We start from the raw sequence: 25,184 nt of genomic DNA, 5'->3' as shown, positions 1-25,184 counted from the left end.
ATATTACGAAAAACAATCAAAATACTTGCAATTGTATCTATCGTTGCTGAAACCGGAAGCACGTACCGCATCTCACACATCGAGGCAAAATATGCAAAAGTATATCAAACTACTGTCGATAAATCCCGAAAAAGATTCATCAGAAATTACATAATTTAATATCCGTCGTCAGCTGTTTACTATGTTTGACCTGGGTAGCAGTCTCCACTCCGATATTTTATATTTTTTCGTGATCTCCGCCTGTGCGTAACATCAGTTCTTTGGAGCCTAAATCCGAAATCGTAATGCTTGGATTCCACTGTCGATGTTTTTTCGAATTATTTTCTTACATCGACGGCGGCGGGGAGCGATAAAATATATTGGCATAGCATAATAATAACAACATAATATTGTTATTGGTCTAACATTACGAAAAGAACAATTCAGAATATTAAAGATGTTTATGAAAACTTTTTCTGAGAACCTCCCGTCCTCTGAACCGATTAAAATTTTGCTACACGGAGGTACGTATAAATATATATAGGCTCTATATGTGATTTTGTACCAGAAACAAATTTAATTGTACACCAAATACTTTGTGAATTTGTACCTAAGAAAATAAGACAATAGATCTATAATTATATTTATGTTTTCATGTTGATGAGCAGAACAGATACAGCTGGAATATTGCTTAGTGCGGCGTTAAATAACAAACCAACCAACCAACTTTTCACTCCAACCAGAAGACTGAGACATACAGAACATAAGGACCTTAACTTCTGACTGGATATTCTGAAACCCAAAAATGATCAAGGATGTCAGACTCAAAGCTGGTGATGATCTGCATTTATGTTAAATCTGTAAAACATCACACTGACTGATGCACGAAAACCTGTTGTCCACAGTCCACAATGGTTCATGATCCTTCAAGGACACGAGGCTCACTGTCAGACATCCCAGCGTACTGTAACAGACCTGGAAAGTCCCGCCAGACTAATTACACATTATTTCATCGGTGAGACCTCAGAATAAAATACAGAAGGTAGTATATTTCCCATGTACTTTTCTCCAACAGAACAGAGCTGCAAAAAATGTCAATGTGCCCTATGCCTTTTTCAAAAGATAACACTTTCTTATAAACATATGGCTCAATCACCAGCTTATGTGTCACCGTCGCTCTTGTGATTAAACATCAAATCGTTACTTATTCACATAATTGATGTTCAGAGTGAAAGATAATAATTGTTGAATACTATTTAATTGTGGAAAACACCCTACTAAATATAAAAATACTAAAAATTTTAAAACCTGTAAACAGCTGTAAATAATTAAACAATCACAAATCTATCATCAATTCGCAATCGTTGCCGTCTTCATATTTTTGGAATAAATTTAGAAATGCTCCATAAAAATCATGCCAGAATTTATGAATGTATTATGAAAGGTAAACTATCTCAAATGTAATGTGGAACTAACACCGAAAATATGTATGTAGCATATGAATGACTGGCGTTTATTTTGCATAAAAGTGAGCCGAGCTTTAGCATTCAAGATCTTCAATTTATTGAGGTTATGTACCATTGGATCGCGACGGAAATACTGTTCAGCCCTTTTTCTTGCCTTCCTAGCTTGATTGCAATCATTTGTAAACCATGGCGTACGTATGTGAGTATTTGCAGAGGACTTTGGAATGGTAATGTTAGCAATTTCATTCAGCTAACCCGAAAATAAATGAATAGAATCGATAACATTCTTGAACATATCAGCATAGGGTTCCTGAAATGAAGCCAGTTAGTCTTAGCAAAATTCCACCGTCATGTTGCAGGAACATCAGTTTGATAATATGGGACTGAATGAAAATGGTCGCTTCCACACAAGTCACATCATCCCGAGGCAAGGGGGTTAACTGACTATACAAATCCACTTTCCACCCTTGCCGAACTACGCTGCAATTTCATTGCTCGATCGCAGGACCATCAGTGGCATTTACAAGTTATGGTATGATTAGTTAGAAGTAAAACACAACATGCCCAAAGTGCAGGAATATGTAACATCAAAGTAGGTTGGGAATGTATGTATCCACTTAAGTGTTAAAATATCCTGCTTGGAGGAGCTGGTTTTGAAAACGTCATGAGATAAGTATTTGATTTGAAGATTGCATCATCTCTTTTGTACGTGACTCCCTGATCTTGTAATTCATCTACTATTTCAGTGTCAGTGATATCAACGTTCCCTATATCCTACAATGCCTTTGCTTGAATTGAGAGTTCTGTGTGGTGAAACCAGAAGTAGAAGCCATCTGTCTGACAGCTTAAAAGATTGTTTTGCAGTTTTACATTCTCTGTTCTAATCCTTTGACATCCAGCAATGCCATAAAATGGCTTAGAAATGGCCAAGTCCTAAAGTGAGACAAATCACAAGTCAAATCTGAACAAATAGAATGAGAGCACATGGCTTGGCATGACCAGCCTACTAACAGGACGGCGTCCCTGCGTCATTTCAACCTCCCATGTAGGTTAAGAGAAGGTCGAAGTGGTGTACCGGGCAAAGAAACCATATTCTTGGAACAAGTGACCTCAACCACCACTCCACTGACAGGTTGCCAAATTCGTATGCCTTCTGTGACCAGCAATGCGGTGGTGGGGGCACACGGGGCGGACACTGGGAAGGTACCCGTGTTTGCTGCCAGGAACACAGCCTTTCTGAAAATCTTGGTCAAGTAATAGATTGTGTTGGGGAGTCTTGAACTGACTTGTCTTTGCATATGTCTGTGATGGGAGCCACCTGTGGGGAAGGATACGCTCACATTCTTTGCGAACACCTTGTATCATCACTATTCCATAGTTATTCATAACAACATGCTCATGATAGAGTCGGAATTGTACAAGCGACGTTTATTTCTTATTCATATGGAAAGGGTTTTGTTGCATTTTTTTACATTCTCCGAAAAGTTCTTGGTGGGTTTGACTAGGTAGCGCCAAGCGAAAGTGCCATATCGAATCGGCCCGGACTCAAGGAGAGGCTATCTGAACGACCATTGCATCAAGTTTATGTGCAGTGTGTTGAGAAGATCAGCAATCCTGCAGAGTCCTTCACTTGGCCTGGCCTGAAATGTGAAACAGAAGGCTTTCTGTTTGCTGCTCAGGACCAGTGACTTCAAACTTGAAACCGTCAATGTGTGATTTTGCATCAAAATGTAAGTAAGTAGATTTTGCAATGAAATTAATAGGTTAACTGCATATCATTGATCTTATTGTTCCTTTTGACACTACTGACCTCGCTTTCGGAATGGCACACTTACATCCTAGAAACCTAGTTGACCGACTCCCCATTGTTCGGGAGTCTTCACATTCTCCGAAAAGTTCTGGGTTGGTTTGACGTGGCAGGGCTTCCTGGGAGAAGTCCAGTGCGCTGTCTGGGCTGCGTGTTCAGGGGACGATTTTTCTTACAACAAAATGTCATTGTACTATTGACCTCATGGCTACACATACGAAATAAATCTGTCTATAATAATTTCATTTATTTTATCAATTTCATTCTGTGGAAATGATTTATTAAAATGTTTAATTGGCCTCCGTTTCTCAATCGGTAAATCACAGATTTGATTATAGAATGACATAAACAAAATATATAAAGGATCATTAGTAAGATCATTGACAAAAGAGGGATCGGAAGAGGGACAATACTCAAAATCTTCGGGGCAACCATCAGGAATTTCTTTTTGTGAGCCCATGTGTGGGTCATTTAGTGACATTTTCATCAGGTAATACAGGAAGAAGAATACGAACGTTCATTTGCAATTTCGGGTCTGCTACTGTTGGAACTGAGGGTTCACGCAAAGGCGCCTGAGTGTTGGCTATTAGCTCACCAGCTTCACGGCGCAAATATAATTTTAGTCCTCGGAGCTGATCACGGATGTTTTGTTCCGTGAGATGTGCATACATTGGCAAGGCGTTGTCCCAATGCTGCTTCAACAATTTGCGAATTTACTCGTAGTATTTCTGGCCACCCTGTTGCTTTCGAACACCCAAGAAGTGAGGACTTAAGTTGTTGCATCCAAGATATTCTTGGGCGGGGTCTGTGCCTCCCCCTGAGGCAAGTCCCATCTCCAGTTTGGTTGGTTTGTATACCGGAGGGAGGCTGACTGGGCTGCGGAGTTAAAAATTGAATGTTTTCTTGGCTTTCCGTAACCCAGTTTGAAACCAGTTTCGAGAGGTTAGCCCAAACTGGGTGATGTACGTTTAGTTCAGGGGAATTAATCCTCCCGATCAAGGCCCACCACGGAGAGGCGTACTTAATCAAGCTCTTCCCCCAGTCGCTTATATTTACCAATTGTGATGGGAGGGCGTGGTTTGATAAATGTGGAGGTTCTTCATGATAGAATTGTTTTGTGCACCTTTGCACACATTTATTTGTATGAAGCATGCCAAGACTCATGATGAAAACCAGGCATTCCGCAGTTTTCTAAAACGAGCCAAGGATGTAGGACATAATCTCAATATCAGTGTTGATTTTGTTGATGGTTCTGTACTGCTGGACGTTACAGAAATGAGTGTCAACCAAACGAAGTGCCATATCAAATCGGCCCAGACTCAGTTTTCAAGGAGAGGCTTGTAGATTATGTAATGAATTTAACGAGACTGTCCAACACATTGTGAGTGGATGCCCAGCTTTGGCACAGGCACAGTATCTTAAGCGACATGATGGGTTGGCTCGATCATTTTATTACCGTCTTTGCCATTGTGGTTTTGACACAGAGGTCTATCCATGGTACGACCCGGACTGTAGAGGGTGTCATTGAAAATGATAAATACAAAATCCTTTGGAATAGGCCCGTATACAGCCTCAGACATATCCAGGCCAACAAACATGATCTTGTCCTGTTTGATAAATCCAATGAAATCATTTATATCATTCAATTTTCTGTCCCTTTTGACACTAATGTGATTGACAAGATTGAGGAAAAAACATGGCAAATATGAAGACCTCGCTTTCGAAATGTCACGCTTGCATCCCAAGTACCAAGTTGTCCGACTCCCCATTGTTCTCGGTGCCTTAGGTTTGGTACCTCCCAATCTGTTGACTGACATCGGGAGAGTACCTGGGTTTGCTACCAGAAATACAGCCCTTCTGACAATCTTGGTAATGCAGAAGGCTGTATTGTTGGGGAGTCTTCACATTCTCCGAAAAGTTCTGGGTGGGTTTAGGGGCGGTCGGGTAGCCTAGTGGTTAAAGCGTTCGCTCGTCACGCTGAAGACCCGGGTTCGATTCCCGACATGGGTACAATGTGTGAAGCCCATTTCTGGTGTCCCCCGCCGTGATATTGCTGGAATATTGCTAAACGCGGCGTAAATCCATATTCACTCACTCTGGGTGGGTTTGACTAGGCAGCGCTTCCTGGGAGAAGTCCCATCCGCTGTCTGGGCTGCGTGTAGAGGGGGCAAGGGCCCTGAGCTGATGTTGAGCCTAACCAGCCTGACTTTGGCAGGATCACTCAAACCCTCTTTGCTGCATTTTTTTAATCTGTAATTTATAATAATGATAATGATTTCTAATGATATCGGCATATCCTTTGGACTCGACAAATGCAACATTCTGCATCTGAAACGTGGCAAGGTTTAAGAGGGAGCATCAATCAGTTTGCTTGGGGGAGGAGTTATTGACCATCTCGTTGAAGGTCAGGCCTATACGTAATTAGGGATGCAGATTAGGGACACAACTCCAGAATCCCCATATCAAGGGATGACTTTGGGCAGAGTACAAATGTAGACTTAAGAAAATCTGGAGTTCAGAGCTGAACGCTCGCAATAAAGTTAAAGCCACACATACTTGTGCTGTACCCGTCCTTTCATATTCTTTTGGTGTTGTTGATTGGACGAATAAAGAAATTCAGGGTGTTGACGCCCTCACACGCAGAATCATGTCAGACAATAGTTTCAACCACAATCGCTCTTTCCTCAATCGCTGATATTTACTAATTGATTAAAGTTGGGACTCTTCGTGATAGAATTGTTTTGTGCACTGGGAGAAGGACAATTGCTGTCTGGGCTGCGTTTAGAGGGGGTAAGAGCCCTGAGCTAATGGTGAGCCTAACCAGCCTGACTTTGCCTGGATCACCTTAACACTCTTTGCTCCATTTTATATTTTATTCTGTAAGTAAGTAAGTAAGTAATAATAATAATAATAATAATAATAATAATAATGTTGCTTCATAAAACATCTAATCCACAAAAACAAGTCATTTGGAGATGATTCGAGATGTGCATCTTAGAAAATAACAAATGACGTTGGCTTCGTTTTGTCAACACTACTCCATTGATGTATGTTTCATTACACACACATAGCCATAGCCAAGGTACATGGCATGTAGTCTGCAGTTTTCAGGTGAAAATGTTTCATCCTGTCTATGAGATCACATCATCTCTTCGCCATCCATGACTATCGCAGTCAGGGCTTCCAGAACCTTGACGAAACCTTGGTGAAGAAGACTCATTCGACTGACTACATGCGGCTACCGTCATATAGACGAAAAGCACGCATGGTACCATCAAATTGAGGTAATCGCGACATTGTTTTGTAAACCGGAACCCGTGAATCATATTTGACATTAACTTTTCTGACTGCTTTTTCTTCGCTTTCCATCTTCTCCTTACCCATCTCTTTTCTGATCAACATTTATTTATAGTATCTTTGAACTTATAAACTATGCTTGTGTCCAGTTTCCAAGTTTAATAATTAACGTAAAAAAACATGGACGTAAAAATAATGATATACTTTTAATTTGTGTTGTATCTATTTCTCACTACAGGTTAAGAATTGGACGGAGAACTATACCTCTGTACAGATGATTTGTCCATCACATGGTTCCTATTTTTGGAAGATGGATCTGCTGATTTAGCCTCAACCATGGCACATGCAGGTACTAGATTTATCTTGGATCCTCTCGGTGTGTGCCTCTGTTTATGGTTGATTTGTGACAGACGTATGTACTGGCACCTGTTTTGCTTGTTTAGATTATTCATTGTCTAATCCATGTACCCCAGTTATGTCTAGATGATGCCTGAACTCAACCCGGTGATGATTTTTACACATTAGGAATAGTGTTGTTTCTTTTGCAGGGCATACAGAGGTCTTGAAAAAGAAAGTTCGCGATAATTACGCGTTTCTCATTGGCCACTTGGATTTGTCAGTCATAGATTTTTTATACCAAGAAGGTGATTTGACAGAAGAAGACCTGAGCAGAATCGCCTCCAAGGAACCCGTTCAGCATGAACAATACAGGGAATTATTTAAAATTATGTTTGCCAAACCAGGTGATCCTTTCGTCTCATTTTTCAACTGGCTCGACACTGAAGACAACAAAAAACAGAAACAACATCTAAAACAAGTTTTAAACACAGGTATAGTGGTATAGTTATATGTGGGAAAGGGATTTGCATTCAATATAATACCAATAATTTAGGAATGGGTCTTATATCTCATTCACGGATGACAACAGGTAAAACAGGATTAGAAAGAATTGACCACAGTGCGAAGTTTTATAGAAAACTCCTGTTCGAGCTGCCAACATTTTGATCCAAAATTGTTAAATAATATCACAACATCCAAGTTGTCACTTACGGTTAGTGATCGACAGATGGATAGGGCGTCTGTCCTGAGAGCGGAATATCGGTGGTTTCATCCGTGGCCATTCTTACCAAAAATATGTTAAAATATGGTACTTGTTGTTTCCCTGTCTGTAGCTAAGCATTCGGGGGGATAAAACAAGGAATGGCCGTTAAGTCAATTGTTCCCTTGACAAAAACATGGGAATATATGGTACAACTCAAAATAGGGAATGCATTCGCTTGCTTTTGGTCACTGATGTTTCGTCGACGTGTCTAACATAACACGTTTTGAAAGCCTTACTGACGCCTTGAATGTTATAACCCTGATAAAAACAACTTATGAGCAATTGATTCGTATGACACGCTTTGAAATATTCCTAGAAAGAGCATATGTACTTTATTTGTATGCATGGGTCTCTTAAATTTCTATATCACGTCGGTAAATCACTGAAATGGAATGGGCTATTTGATTATTGATAAACCTGAAGCTTAGTTGCCTGGACAAATTCCATTGCTTTTATTTTGTCAAACCAAGCAGAAATTCTGATTCATATGCACACAAAAACAAATAGGCAAGGAGGGGAGCACAAGTGGTGCCCTTGGAGATGCCAAGTCTTGCCTAAATGCCCCATCCACATATTTCCTATGGTGACTAACATGTTGTGAGAATAACGTACTTTTATATCTTATTATTAGTGACAACACTCATAGATTTACAGTTCGAAAAAGCAGACTCTCTACCTTACTTGTCCACACCAAATGAGAAATTATGCTACATATCATGTTGACAAATACAAATACGTATGCCATGTACAAACACAATCCGGATTTGTTCACTCCAATATCATAACCATGTAGATTGATAATTGTTTCTCATAGTGTATTTTTGGTATGTAATAACTGGCCTGAATGCATTTGTTATAAGCAGTGACTGTCATTACTTATAGCTCGATCAAGAGCAAAATTTGTCAACATTGTTGAAATGATTTGCTATTCGTGCATGTTCTGATACAGGGGGAAATAAACCAGATTGGGAATTTACAGAAGCTCAATATCCTAAATCAAGTATCAAACATTTGCCAGAAAAAGATTAATGACAATTAAACATATTCATGAGGACCACCCAGAACCATATATCACTAATTCTACCACGAATTTGCAAAATGCATTAATTTGATTGGGGGCCCAGTCGTCTAAGGCGCCGCGATTCGCTGTGCAGTGTTGCGTCCCTTGGGCACGCCAGAAACCTATGATTTTGGGTTCGAATCCAGGTTCGCCCCGATTATGTTTCTGGGTTTGTCAGCACCGTACCCGTGCTTGTGGGTTTCACCGAAGTGGTATACGTTTGAGACCTGCATCATTTCGGGCTTTCCTCCCACATTAAGCTGACACGCCGAGATATAACTGGAATACTGATAAAAGCGGCGTTAACCCCAACTCACTCACTCACTCACTGCTCGGAATGGCAAAAACGAAACAAGGTATATTGGTCAAGAAACTTAAGTTAAGCTTCAGGTATATCGATGATCTGACATCTTTTACCCACCTAAACTAGAAATAAATGAAACCAGAGAGACTGTCTCATCTGTTTCATATTTAGATCTATGCATAAAGATTCAGAGTGATAAAACACTCTCAACATGATTGTATGACAAGAATGACTTCAGCCTTCCAATAATCCACTTTGCCTCTATGTCGAGCAAGATTTCAGTAGCTTCCAGCCTTTTGGAGTTTACATTTCACAAGTTTTGAGGTACAATCGGGCATGCTTTTTCTACCAAGAAATCAAAGAGCGTCACAAGACCCTTGCTGAGAAGTTGTTTCATCAAGGTTACAACATTCAAGGCCTCAGTAAAGCTTTCAAAAAGTTTTATGGTAGACATGTTGTGGACTTAATCATTTGGGGGGCATGGGTGGCCCAGTCGTCTGAGGCGCCGCGATTCGCTGTGCAGAGTCGCGTCCCTTGGGCACGCCAGAAACCTATGATTTTGGGTTCGAATCCATTTTCTAGGTTTGTCAGCACCCTACCCGTGCTCGTGGGTTCCACCGAAGTGGTAAACGTCTGATACCTGCATCACTTCGGGCTTTCCTCCCACATTAAGCTGGCACGCCGCGATATAACTGCAATATTGTTAAAAGCGGTGTTAAATCAAACTCACTCACTCACTCAAGCATCGGTGACAAAAATGATATCCGATGCAGTTTCCTATTTTAAATTGTTCCCGTGTTTTTCAGGTGAACAATTGACTTGTTGTTTCATGTATTTGAGATTGGTACCAGCGATGGGGCAGGATAAAATGTTTTTAATCATCCACTTGTCAAAACTAGAATATATAAAAAAAATAGTTCCGGCTTTTTCAAATGTAATTTAATTGAAATGTTGTTTCGAGATAATGTATAACTGACAAACAACTATGCATTACTGAAAAATAATGTAGCCTTTAACACGCTGGATGCCGACTTCTGAACAATCAAGGTTGCGCTCATGCGGCACTGTAGAGATGTAGACTATTAAACTTCCTATCTGATGGTGCAAATATTAATCCGGTTTCAAAAAGAGACACTGCTATACTGTGTTGGAGCAAATTTCTCCGTTGTATATCGTACACCGATAAAAGTACTGTGCGACTTTTGTGTTTATGTAGTCAGCTTTACGGAAACTGTGAGAGAACAAAATACTGCCTAAAATCTGAACGACATATGTACATATCAAATGGATTTATCTGCTTATGTTTAACGTTATACCTTCAATACAAAAATAACCTGCCGTAAATGACGAAAACTGATTTTCCTCTATGACGTCAAAAGACGACAGGGATGTTACACACGTGCAATGAAAAGGGGGCATATCTCCGTTTTGCTCAGTACTAGTTTATTGTCATTCGCTGTGGATAAGTAAAATATATTTTCGTGGTGTTTTGTTCACGAGGAACCAAACTATTCCACACAAATAGCATGGCAGCGTATAATAGAAGGTAACAACGACCATTCCGTAATCAACAACGTGTGAACATCTTCTGGCATCATCGGTGTGGATATTTCGACGTGGAGAGCACGAATTGGAACATTTAAACAGCCTGTATCACTGAAAGCTATAGTTGTTGATGAATATGACGCCACGTCGCGCTGGTCATGGATAAATGACTCGATGTTTCGATTATCGTGTATGGGGATTTTAGTGGCGACATACTACTTAACTGTGTGCCAAGTAACTCAACTTGTTCGTACTGTTCACCCCTTTTGACAGTGTTGACATTTTCACCCTCTTATACCACTACTCATCGAGTACAACAAGTGGTGATCTGTCACCTTCAGTCTGCCTGGCAATATGTACTGTCTTAAGAAGACTACTTCTCATTGCTGGTGATATTGAGAAGCAACCAGGCCCGACCGTGGAGGAACAAAGAATGAGTTTGAAGGATGCACTATTTAGCAAAATGGAGGAAAACAAGAAAACAATATGTGTAACAGTGAGTGAAGTTCGAACACAGATGATAGCCATTGAAAAGAATCCCGTAAACGCACATGTTTTTATACCCATTCTTGGGTAATGTAATGCATCGGGCTCTCATAAAAGACAACTTTTGCATGGAATGCTTGCTTTTCTGTAGCAGATGCGTTTTTGTGACTTGATTCCATACATGTACTACAACATTGAAAACCAAACTTCACTTGTTTTAAAAATACACTAAAAATATTGGTTTCACGGGGACTTTTGTTGTTGGGTATATTTGTAAAACAAGAAACTCATGACAGGAACTTTTGTTGTTGAGTATATTTCTAAAACAAGAAACTCATGGCATGATGATGACTGTCTGTTGATGAAACACGAACGCTGTCGTGCACTTAACCAATTTAGAAACACCAAAGACAATGAAGATTTGCTGAATTATTGTTAGATAAGCTTAAGGAATGAATATAAAACTATTTGTAGCAAAAAACCAACGTGATTACATGAACAATAAACGTACTACACTGACGCAAATGATTGAAAGACTTTCTGGAAGTACACCAAAGTCTTGCAGAATACGAAAAGTAATCCCATAAATTCAAAAGAATGGATGTCATTGGTATACTTTGAATAGTTATTTAATCAATCAACAATTGAAGAAGATAGTGATTTCTTAAACGACGAAGCAGAACCACTAATAATAGAAAGCAAGGAAATCTCCCGCGACATCTTGGATGGACCATTATTGACGGTATTAATTCTCTCAGTATGGACAATATTCTCCCAAAATGTCTAAAATTTGCATTGCCTTACATTGTCCCTCATGTTGAGTTAATTTTCAATAGTATCTTTAATAGTGGTGTTTTCCCCAAAAATTTGGATACAGGTGTTATTATCCCATTACATAAAAAAGGTTCAAGATTAATCAAAGATAACTATAGAGCTATTAGTTTATTGAGTATTTTGTCTTAAGTTTTCACAGGTATATTAAATACTAGATTAGTTTTTGGGGCAGATATGTATGACAAAATATCAGAATGTTAGTCTGGGTTTAGACGAGGACACTCGACAATTGACAATCTATTAATTTTAAACTCGATTATTCAACGATATTTAGGTATGTCTGGTCATAAGTTATATGTAGTCTTTATAGACTTTTCAAAGGCGTTTGACTCTGTTCGTCGTTCTTATTTGTGAAAAGTATTTGAACAGCACGGTGTCAGCTCTAAGATGTCCAAATGTTAAGTCAATTTATGGTAACGTTATGTCATGTGTCAGAAGTAATAACCTGTTGTCAAACCAACTTCATAGTAATTGTGGTGTTAGACAAGGCTGCGTTTTAAGCCTTCTTATTTCAGTTATTCATAAATGAAATTGTACTCACAATTGAACAGGAGCAGTTATCTGGAGTACAGCTACATCCTAATATTATACAAGTGTTATTATTGCTCTATGCAGATGATTTGATTATATTTTCAGACACTATTAGGGGATTATAGATGGAATGATCTATCATAGATATTGTGTGGACTGGAGTAGACGATAGAATTGTTTTTTCCAGCAGCAGGCTGTCATGGACACAAGCTTTAAGCAACATAGCAGTTCAAGCTATAATGGTACTAATCAATCTAATAAAAAGCATTAATTGTTTACAACCTAAGAAGTTGAAAAAGTTCATTTATATGCGTGTAACTGGTTATTGAATGTTAAACAATGTACATCAAGTAGCGCTGTATTGGGTGAATGTGGCAGATTCCTTTATATATCAATGCAATGATGAGAGCTTTTAAATATTGGCTACGTTTAATGTGTATGCCGGGTATCCGCTTTCCAAAAAAAAGTGTTTTGAAATGTTGTATTTATACGATGGTCAAGGAAAGAAGAATTGAAATATTAGAACAACGTTACTTTCTCTCAGATTCGGTCATGTTTGGTTATCACAATCACCCGGTAATGTACAGGTGTTTACTTCGATGTTATTGCAACGTTTGAAAGATAATTTTCATTAAATATGGCACAGACGTTTATGTAATAGCTCTAAAACGACCTTCTATTCTCATTTTAAATATTAACGCTGAAGTGTAAAGAATATTTGTATTGTGTAACTGTGAGTAAATTCCGGTCATGTATGTCAAGGTTTAGATGCGGTGCACACTGGCTGGAAATAGAAACTGGTAGAAAACTTGATATCCCTCGTAAAGAAAGATTTTGCAAACTGTGTCAATTTAGCCTATTAGAATCCCAGTTTTATTTTCTGCCCTACATATACTCACCTACGCTATCTCTATATTCCTTCAAAATAGTATTTACACCCAAAAGTCCATAAGTTTAATATTCTTTTCTCTACAACTAACACAAAACTCATTATTATTATCGCGTCCCCCGCCGTGATGTTGCTGGAATATTGCTAAAAGCTGCGTAAAGGAAAAAATCGCAAATCGTTTGTGACTAACGCGCACTTGGCAAAACACCGTTCTGTATATCAAACGACATAAAAAACAATTCCCAAACCAAGACATCTACAAAAATGTCTGCATTTATTTAACACAAAATGATCCATTTTGTTGAATACGTACATGTTGCAGTTACAATAATTTTACATTTATATCCTCTAACACTTGTCTGAAGGAAAGAAATACGACACTTCAACTTTTCTTGTGTAAACAATCTTTAAACCAGCAGGAGATTATCAAGGGTTCATAAATTTTGTGGCCTATATCTACGTATGATATATTGATCATTGATAAATGATGGGGGGGTGGATGGTCAAACAAAATAATTCGTACCTGTGGACTGGGGTAAGATAGCATCAAAGAGCATGTTAATGAAAATACACACACGGTGGAGACCTACGTAACATGCTAGAAAACCAGCATGGTACACGGAACGTAACTTTGTATTGATGCGTTATGGATATTGAAAATGGCGATTTTTTGCTTTGCCTAAAATGACATTGGATGATATCACAGAACAGGGAATTCCCTGAAGTATTCGAATTTGTGAAGTGTATTTGTGTGCGTGATGTATGTTGACTTTTATTCGACTTCAAAGTGAGGGTTAAAGAGGAGGGACATATATGTCCCTCTGGCATCCAGGGAGTTTAACAATCAAATGACGTCACACATGTCAAGCTTCACATCTTACAGTTTTATTTCATGACACATGATACTATTTGAATCTATTAAACTGAAACTCGTTACAGGTTACGCGCATTTTACACTCACGCATATGCCATTAGTTGGCTGCACACGGATTGAGCCCTCTTGAAACCAATGCAATGAAGGACCAGTGTCACATGTTTGTGTCATGCGTTCTCAACACATGTAATTTAAAAGGGAAATCAACTTCTAGGTCGTGGTGTATATGCGGGTAAAGGATGAGGATGTAAAAAACGACGTTTGCGCATTTGAGGTGCAATATTCTCAGACTCTGATCTGCCCTGCCCTTGTGTTATACGCTTAATCCCTAGTACCATCTTTTAACATCTGTTGGTATGACCACCTTTCTTTCGCTCTAAGGTCTGACGCTCTATCGACTAGATTCGGGCGTGGTCCTTCATAGGAGGTTATGAATGATAACAGTTGCAACTAAGTACAGACGGTACTGATTAACTTCGAAGTTGTTCCATAGTGACGAATGAACTCTTAATAAACATCATCTTTCAGGCACTAACATCTCTGGTAGGGACATGGGCATATTGGAAATACCTGTCTGACACATAGGTCACATAGTTGCTACAATGTCAAATCGTTGATGCTCTTCTGGTTTTGTTCTTTGCGAATTGTATGAATATTTTCCCAATTCATGTATGATATATCATAACAGCTCATTTTTATGTTTAATTTTGTTTCGTGTGTAACAGTGGTATTTAATGAAATCATAATGATTGCCGTTTGCAATTTATATCTCGATCAAATGGTGAATTAAAACAATCAATTCTATAACGATGCACCTATCTTGCTTATCCAATAATACAGGGAAAAACGAAACACGTGAATTGGCAAGGGAATCAACTCACGGTAAGTATACTCTGAATACCTAACATATGCTTAGAAACATATAATTTTTAAATTTGAAGTTTACACGATATACGGCTTTTCCATTGGAGGGGAGGTCGGCCACATGACCGCGAAATTGACGTTCATAAGTGTATGAACGACACAATTTGACGTTCATACGTTTTTCACGAGATCGTGTTCTTGAAATGACGGACTACTTCCACATTCCTGGGGAAACCCCTGGGAATTCCCTACCACGAAAACATACATAAGCGTTCTTTCTGATCATTTAGAACCTTCATTCTTGGTCTCAGCGTTTCAGTATACATTGAGAAATGTCAGAGAGCGTGACTGCATGATTGTTCACGAATATCCTCGCTACGGCCCATCCTTATGAACAAACGAAGAAATGCACATCTAAACTATCGTAGCATCGATTCAATCCGTGCCTAGGCTGACATTGACATTGATTGTCTCCAGCAATCTATGAATTTACCTTAGTGTCGCAAGCTCCGACGTTCATACAGTTTGGCCCTCACTCTATGAAGGTTCATACTCCAATGAACTCACACAAAGTGAAGGTCAATTCTTAAATATACTCTTCAAAACAAGAAACGCATAGGTTGTAACAATGTTTTCAAAATTAATTGATTTGGTAATGATTTGGTTCGTTATTATATTTCCACTCACAGTTTCAACGCGCATGAATGCTTTGTCTGTGAAATCCCTTCCTTCCAGGTTCAAGAAATAGTTTTCCATTTCCACTCAAAAAGCTTTTGATCTTACTTACATTCCATTGGTTTTATCCCGACTTATTTCTTCAAGGTCTCCATTAATCAGTTCAATATCATTTTCTAAGTCCCTTTTCACGCCTTCATTAGTTTCATTATGAAGTGATATGGTTGGTTGTTGTAGTGTTCCCGAACAAAATTGTCGTACCGCGAATCATTTGTATTTATACTTCCCAAAACATCTGATTGCTAATTATGAATTCATCTTCACCAGTTTCTACATTATTGTACTATTCTTTTGTTTCAAGTTGGATATAAAACTTGGTTCTATTTCAAATTTTACAACAGAATATAGCAAATCATGGGTTGATGAAAAATATCGTTGTCGCTAAGTAAATCGTTTTTCTGATGGACAAAAATCTTATCGGGGATATCTTGAATCAAAGTCTTCCTTTAGTCTAAATAATCATAGTCTGGCTTTAGGATTCCTAATATGTTTGTAGTAATGAGAATCTGGAAAAATAATATTGGATAATATTCCAATCTCAACAAAGAAGTAATTTATGCGAATCTGGTGATCTCATCAACTCATCAATTTCATCGTAGAACTTCGGGGTATCTGTACTAGGCCCACATACATTGATATGGCTAATTTGTACTCATTAATGGTAAGTTGTTATACCAGAATGTTTCCCAGAATGTCTACATTTTCTTGTCATTGTATACAACAAATAGAAGAATGCTTTTCTTAAGAATTGCAAATATCTCCAGACGTTTGAATCTTTATTCTATCCTTCTTCCATTGTATGATGTTATTTCCTGGATCGGGCTGCCGTGCTGGAAATAATGACCAAACCGCCACAAGCAAAAACTCTCCTTTGACATTTGGTGAACTCCGTCTCACTTTGTAATGTTCTAAATACTCGCACTTGAAGCCTTGTAGAAGTCACAGAATACTTCTCCTGAATACAACATATGCGTTTCTGTTTTTGGAGAGTATAACGCCGAAGAATAAAATGAAATAATTTCAAAATATTGTTTCTACAAAAATAAACTATGCAATGAGAAAACGTCAACACACGACTTCTACAAATATATAAATTGTACACGCAGCTTCATACAGATTGAGATTTGTTTAAATTTGTCTTCAGTTTAGAGCCGAAAGAGGGATTTCATAAACAATATGCATTGTTTGTATGTTCCTGTTTCAGGGGAGACAGAAAAACCAAAATGGTTCAGGCAATTTACACAACGTGAGTATCTTATGAGTCTCAATGCTTTCCCTTGCTGTCGATCTTTAGATACGTTGTGAACAAAGCTCGTTTTCAACAAATGACAACTAACATGTTTAATCAAATGTATAAACTTTATATGCTGGATAACCCTTTTGAATGATCTTGAAATACATACAACTGATCTAATTGAAGGTCAGTTTCACCCCCAGGGCTATACACTCAAAAACGTATTATGTTCACCATAGTGAGTGAGTTAAAATTTTACGTCACATCGGCAATATTCCAGCCATATAGTGACGAGAACATTAATACAATTTAAACTTAGATAAATAAAAACCTGTCAACGACGGACAGTAGAATAACTAGACTATCACAGAAGTAAAACTAGTTGCGAACAATTAAAAGATCAATCTATGATTCGACAATACATCATAAAGACGGGCTAAAGATCGCCAGCAACCAAAGTTGCCACCATACTAGGGACCGTGGGGACCTACGATACTTCTGCTACCTACACGGTTCCCCAGCAGGATTTACACCATCGCTTCAGCTGCTGGCGATTGTAGTCAATTTTAGCAACTATTTAAAATCAACAAATATTCTGCGATTAAAAATTACGGTAGGAATAACAAACTGAATGATTGGGTCTTATGATACCCTCTCAGGAGGACAATATTTTTACCCTACTTCAACCCCCTTCGAGGGCACAGCCACAAACAATCTAGGTTAATAATTATACACTACCATTTCGTAAAACAATAACTATGTACATCAAAATTTATCAACTAATTCTACTTCTTTTAAAAAACTTATTATTAAATGAGAACTGAGATTAAAAAGATCCTTTATGGATGAAACTTTGAAATATTGATCCCTTGTAATGGCAAAATCAATACAGTCAAGCAGTACGTGCTTGACTGTGATTCTCTCATTACAAGGGATACAAAATGGAGGATCCTCACCTTTTAATAAATATTCATTTGTATATCTGGAATGGCCAATTCGACATCGTCATAAAATGACCTCTTCAAATCTTGACTGACAACCCAAGTAGGTGTAACCGATATTTGGTTTAATTTCATGTAATTTATTGATACCTGTTTGGGTGTCCCACTTCTTTTGCATTAGATCTCGGATGTGAGATCTAATAACGGGTTTAAAATCAGTGTACGGGATCAGAAGTGGTGTCACAGATTTGTTGAAATGCTGCTTTTTGCAGCAGCATCGGCCATTGTGTTACCAGTAATTCCAACGTGGCTAGGTAACCAACAAAAGACGATGTCGTACTGGCCAGTCGCAAGATAGTTATGTAATTCTATAATTTCACGTAAAAGTGGATGTTCAGATGAAATAATTTTAATGGCCTGAAGGCAGGAAAGGGAATCAGAAAATACGATGAACTGCTTATGTTTAGATTGAGTATTTATATATTTGAGAGCTGTTAAGATTGCCTGTGATTCTGCTGTAAAAATTGAACTGTCATTCGGTAATCTGGATGATATTGTTCTGGATCCAAGGACAGTGGCGCTAGCAACTGCGTCACTGTCCTTGGATTCATCAGTAAATATGGACTTGGAAGTGTTGTAAGTGCTTCTTAATTGATTATATTCTTGCTGATACATTAGTAGGTTAGTGTCTGATTTCTTTAGTTTAGTTAAGGAAAGATCTACTTCTGGCTTTACCAGTTGCCACGGAGGAGACGACAGTGTTTGAGTGGGAGAGATGTTACTGAGGTCAATTTTTGCAGCCGATAATTCAGGTTTTATTCTTATTCCAAGGGGTGGAGTGAGGGATTGTTTCTTTTGATACAGATACTCATACAGAGGATGAAAAACGCAGTCATATGCTGGATTAGATTGATTGGAACATAGTTTTGTGACGTATTGTAATGACAGTTTTATACGACGTTGTTTTAGAGATGGCTCATCAGCCTCCACGTACAGACTATTAATGGGTGAAGTTCTGAATGCACCAAGGCAAAGCCGTAGGGTTTGATGATGTATTGTATCTAATAATTTTAAATATACGGTTACAAGCTCCACCATAGATGATGGAGCCATAATCCAGTTTGGAGCGGATAAGGGCTCTGTAGAGTTGGAGTAGGGTTTTCTGATCCCCTCCCCACTTTGAATTTGAAACGACTTTCAGAAGGTCAAGGGCCTTCAGGCATTTATGTTTCAAATATTTTATGTGTGGTAAAAAGGTCAGATGGTGATCAAAAATAATGCCCAAGAATTTGGCTTCTTTTACAACTTTAATAGGAGTGCTATCCAAAACTAGTTCTGGGTCTTTATGTGATTTGTATTTTCTACAAAAATGTATACAATTCTTTTTTGATTTTGAAAATTTAAAACCATTTTCTAATGACCATTTATGGATTTTATTAAGACATAACTGTAATTGTCGTTCAATAGTATGCATATTTTTACCACGACATGAAATGTTAAAATCATCCACGAATAGAGATCCATCAATGGAATCATTTAAAACCTTAGATAAGCTGTTTATTTTAATACTAAACAATGTGACAGACAAGATACTGCCTTGTGGGACACCCTGATCCTGACTGTAATGATCAGACAGGGTAGAACCCACACGAACTTGAAATTGTCTATCTGATAAAAATTTGGATATAAATTGAGGCAAACGGCCTCGTCATCCAAAAATCATGTAAATATTTTAAAATATACTAGCCACATAAAGAAACTGTGCACGGAGAAAATATAGATATAAGGGCACACCGTCCATACATGAAATATAGGTTTGAACACAGCAATTATTGGAGACATTCAAACGCTCATGCACGTGCCATGCGATATGACGTCATTGATGGGGGCCTATGGACGTGCAATGTGTTACTGCACGTGCATCCTGTGCAGATGTACACAGCATGTGCAACTCAAAATTCGCAGTCACTTTGGAAAGCATGATCTGTGGTCATTCAAAAATTCAAAACTTCTCAGGCGCAGACACAAGCATATCACAAACAAATCATGCCAAGATTGACAGCTGCTCAGCGTCATGAAGCCATTGGAATCATCCGAGCGGGAATGAGGCAACAACAGGTGGCAAGACATTTCCAATGCCATCGTAACACGATATCGGCATTGGTGAGGCGTTATCAGAACACAAATGACGTTGCCGACCACCCACGTTCAGGACGTAACGACGCCAAGACAGGACAGATGGATTCGAGTAACACATCTCCGACACAGGTTCCAAACGCCAGTAACGACGTCCCAGACAATTCCTGGACTGCGCCGTATCCATCTCAACACTGTCAGGAATCGTTTACGTCAGTACGGGATTCGACCACGACGCCCTGCCATACGTCCCATCCTGACACACCGTCATCGAGTCAACCGTCTAAGATGGTGTCGAGATCGTGTTCGCCAACCTCGAATATGGTGGAGAAATGTTGTCTTTACAGATGAATCGAGGTTCAACATTTCCCACAGTGACGGGCGCCAACGTGTCTACCGTCGTTTGGGAGAACGTTATGCACGCAACTGTATTGTTGAGAGGAATCGTTTTGGAGGTGGCTCTGTGATGATTTGGGGTGGGATAGCAGCACAACACCGATCCCCTTTGGTGGTTGTTCAGGGCAATCTCACCGGTGTTGGCTCCAGAGATCAGATTCTGAGGCCTGTAGTCAATCCTTTCCTGCAACGTCATGGCCCGGGATTGACATTTCAACAGGACAACGCTCGTCCTCACACGGCTAGGGTCGCAATGGATTTCCTTCACCATAACAATGTCATGTTACTGCCATGGCCTGCAATTTCTCCAGATCTCTCCCCAATAGAGCATGTGTGGGATGTAATGGAGCGCCGTCTGCGTCGTCTTCCACATCCTCCAGATAACGTCCGTGACTTGGCACAGGTTTTGAGGAGGATATGGCAGGCCATTCACCTGGCCTTCCATGCCCATTTGGTGGACTCCATGCGTCGCCGATGCACTGCTGTGATTCACGCACAGGGTGGTCATACCCGTTATTGACTTTGTGACTTTGTCGTTTGACCCCTACTCCATTTTGATCTTCTGACGTCATCGTAACAGATGTTGTTCAGGTCCCGTTGACATTTTCTTATGGTCCGATCATTCAGCTGCTACAGCGTCTGCATCATTGTGTTCTTGCTGTGTTGTATTTCAATCCAGAATATATTTTCTCCGTGCACAGTTTCTTTATGTGGCTAGTATACCATGTTTCCATGTAGTGTCATATGCTTTTTCTAAATCGAAAAAGATAGACACTGCATGTTGTTTGTTTATGATGGCATTTTTAACAAAAGTTTCCAAACGAACTAAATGATCGATGGTACTTCTGTTTTTACGAAAACCACATTGTATATTTGTTAGTAGATTATTGGTTTCCAGATACCAAACTAAGCGATTATGGATCATACGTTCCATAGTTTTGCAAACGCAGCTGGTCAATGAAATTGGTCGATAATTTGAAGGATCTGTATGATCACGACCAGGTTTAGGGATTGGAACAATAATAGCTTCACGCCACGAAGAAGGAAATTCTCCTGAAGTCCAGATATCATCAAATATTGTTAAAAGGGTTTCTAGACATGATTGTGGTAAATGTTTGAGGAGTTGATAAGGTATATTATCTGATCCCGAAGCGGATCATGAGCCTGCCCAAGAGCAGTATGGAGTTCATGCATGGAGAAGATTTCATTATAATCTTCCCCATTATCTGATTTGAAATTGATAGATTTCTTTTCTTGCTGCTCTTGGTATGATTGGAATTTAGGGACATAATTCTACGAGGAAGAATGTTTAGACAGATTTTCACCAAGTTTATTGGTAATATCTGAAGAATCTGTCAACAAGTCATCCCCATTTTGAATATTGTGGATGGTAGTTTTAGAACCCTTACCTTTAATTCTTTTAATCATATGCCATACCTTAGACAATGGAGTACGTGAATTTATTTTAGAGACTTATTGTTGCCAAGATTGGCGTTTGTTTTGTTTAAATACGCGCCTGGCTTTAGCATTCAGAATCTTGAATTTATTTAGATTATGCACCATTGGATGGCGACGGAAATAATGCTCGGCCTTTTCCCTGGCCTTCCTAGCTTGCTTGCAAGTATCATTAAACCATGGTTTTCGTATGTGAGGAACCGCAGAGGACTTTGGAATACATTCATCAGCAATTTTTGTTAATTCATCAGAAAAACATTTGAAAGGATCAGGAACACCAATAAAAAGATTAGGTTTAAGTTTGTTTGTACAGAGAGTTCCATAGTAGGCCCAGTTAGCTTTATTAAAGTTCCATCTTGACGATGGAGGAACATCAGATGGGGTCACAGGCTTTAAAACAGTAGGGAAATGGTCACTTCCACAGAGGTCATTGTGGACTGACCATTCAAATTCATTCAGTATTTCTGAATCTGTAATTGACAAATCCAGAGAAGAGTAAGTACCTGTTCCAGGATGTAGATAAGTGTCCGAACCATCATTATATATGCACAAATTGTTATCAGAAATGAAATCTTCTATGGTCTTACCTTTGTTACTTGTATGCGCACTGCCCCAAAGCGGATTATGTCCATTGAAATTGCCCATAATGATACACGGCTTCGGGAGATGGTCATACAGGGCCTGAAGGTCAGTCTGCGTCATAGAAGACGATGGAGGGATGTAAACAGAGCATAGGGTAAGAACAATGTGCATTGTTATACGGACAGCGACAGCTTGAAGTGGGGTATCAAGAGTAACAGGGCTGTGAAAACACCCTGCCTCACCAAGACAGAAGAACCTCCAGTTGCTTTAGCACCCGGAGGGGAATAGAAATGATACGAATTATACTGTCTGATATCCATTAAATCAGTGGTTTTCAAGTAAGTCTCTTGGAGGCAAAATGCTGATGGTTTATGATCTTGTATTAATAATTGCAAATCATTAAAATTATGTCTTAGTCCTCTGCAATTCCACTTGATAATATTTGGAGAGCTACTCATGGTGGCTCAACTGGTGATCTGGAACGTGAGGGAGGACCACTCCCAGGTATGGAGTTGGAAGGAGTGACCTCCATCTCCAGAGGTTCAAACGAATTGTGAACCTCAACAGGGTTAGGCGTATGAGAAGGCACCCCAAAGTGTTGGAGGGCCCTGGCTCTTTTCTTAATCTGTTTTTTTTCTTTATTGGTCAAGTGGGCACCGCCCTTGACCTTTTCCAATGCTTTAACTGTTTCTTGGTCATGATGATCGAATTCAGTCTGTGATGCTGATGTTGGGACATGTGATGGTGCTCCTCCAGGGTGATCTGCCGTTCTGTCACCCAAGATAAAGTTGTTTGGCAAGAAGTGGAAATTGTATGAACTTTCTTGACAGGAATTGGCGAAGAGACGGTAGCAGAATAAGTTTTTGCAGCAGTAGTTTGGGATTGTGGTTGAACTAATCTTTTTGCGTCGTGATACGAGATATTTTGGGTGCATTTTATTTTGAGAATTTGGGACTCGTATATATATGATGTGCAGACTTTCGATGAAGCAACATGGACACCATCGCAGTTTGCACATTTGATAGATTCAGCAGAGCAGTCGGACCTCTCATGATCTCTACTACAACGGACGCAGACAGTGGTGCGGGTGCAGAATTTAGCCCCATGGCCAAATTTATGGCACTTGAAGCATCGGAGTGGGTTTGGTACGTATACCTCCACTCCGATGTTGAAGTAATCAGCTTTGAGAGAAGTCGGGAGTTTCTGCAGGTCAAAAGTGAACAAGTACGTATTTGTTTTGATGATTTTATAATTTTGATTTCTGGTGAAACAGCGGTTACACCTTGTACCTTTAGTTCATCTACAATCTCTTCTTCGCTCATGTCAGAAAGACACCGAGCATAGTCTCTAACAATACCCTGACAGGAGTTCAGAGTCCTGTGCTCAGAGACAACAACCTTGGTGTTAACGAACTGCTGTAGTCCCAGCAGGTTAACAGATTGTTGCCTCTGTAAACATTCAACCAGAATTGAACCACTTCGGAGTCGGGTCACATTTTTGACTACTCCGCAGGCATCTTCTATGCCCTTGGAGATAGCAAACGGGTTTAATTTCAATGGACTGCCATAGGCAGAGGCAATTACTATAAACCGAGGCCAAGAAACAGTATTTGAAGGATTATCTTCATCGTCAGATGAAATACAGTCGACATGTCTACGTTTGTAGGTCTTTGATGAACCAGAAGAAGCGTGGTGAGACATGGTAGTAGAATAGAATTCAACACCCTTGCTCCCCACCCACCATCGAGTGACAACAAGGACGATGTTGCAGCGGAAGCCAGTCTGCAACATCAGGGCTACAAAGGTGTTATACTCCAGAAAATACAGACATAAAAAGCCATGATATCTTAAAGAAGAAGTGCCAGGCTGGTTCGGCCCATGACACATTTCTCAAGAACACAGAATTTAGAGGTCTATATAACCAGATTGGCCAATGAGCCACCGCCTTCTGGCATGGGACTCTAGGCAGGTGGATAACAAAGAATGTATATGTATAATATTCATACCCAACATTCACATCAATCGAAAAATTATAATATGAACGTGTTGCATACACAGGGCATGGCGTGACCAGCCGATTGATAGAATCGGGCCTATTCTACCACCCGTCTAGGCGAAGTAAGGGTCGAAGTGGTGTGTTGGGCAAAAGGAACACCGGTTCCTGGCTCCAATGCCCTCAACCACCAGAATCCCGTCCTCCACCGACACAGGGGCGCAACCCACGGCAAACAGGTTGCCCAATTCGGTCGCCTTTTACGACCAGCAATGGGGTGCTGTGGAAATATTCTACCCCGGTTCCACACGGGGGAAGAGCTATTAGCGTTACCCAACACTCACAACGAGGAGGTTGCTCTTCACGAGTGCCTATGTTCACGATAACGTAAGAAGTGTAGCAGGATGAAATTAAGTATTTTTATATTATCATCCTTGGGGTGGGGCATTGAAGTGGTTCCGGTAAGGTTTTGTGCAACCTTCTTTGAAGCTAGAGGTCACTGGAATGGTAATTCATAAGGCAGTCCTGCTTGTCTGTGTACTTCACTGTGTCTTATCGGAGAGAGGGCCGTTGGGGTTTGATGGCTGCTGACATGAGAGCACGCGTGTAAGAGATAGCTCCCATGTTTTTCACCCGTAAGTCACCACAATCCAACACGATCTGAGACTAAATGAC

At 39.6% G+C, this 25,184-nt stretch overlaps 1 protein-coding gene across 1 annotated transcript in view; it reads left to right on the top strand.

Annotated features, from left to right (window-relative positions):
• The first annotated feature begins 6,368 nt into the window (after positions 1-6,368).
• LOC124121002 (triadin-like) overlaps positions 6,369-25,184 on the top strand; it is a 77,190-nt gene continuing 58,374 nt past the window's right edge. Inside the window, exons 1-5 of the mRNA XM_048391892.1 lie at positions 6,369-6,536; positions 6,788-6,898; positions 7,098-7,379; positions 15,015-15,056; positions 16,978-17,019. Of these exons, the coding sequence (XP_048247849.1) occupies positions 6,886-6,898; positions 7,098-7,379; positions 15,015-15,056; positions 16,978-17,019 (379 nt within the window). The 5' untranslated portion in view covers positions 6,369-6,536; positions 6,788-6,885. The remainder of the gene's footprint in view (positions 6,537-6,787; positions 6,899-7,097; positions 7,380-15,014; positions 15,057-16,977; positions 17,020-25,184) is intronic.

This window comes from Haliotis rufescens, unplaced genomic scaffold (assembly GCF_023055435.1).
Source record: "Haliotis rufescens isolate VD_foot unplaced genomic scaffold, xgHalRufe1.0.p SCAF_101, whole genome shotgun sequence".
Classification (NCBI taxonomy): domain Eukaryota; kingdom Metazoa; phylum Mollusca; class Gastropoda; order Lepetellida; family Haliotidae; genus Haliotis; species Haliotis rufescens.
Note: the sequence above shows the minus strand (reverse complement) of the source record. Positions and strands in the feature narration are given on the sequence as shown.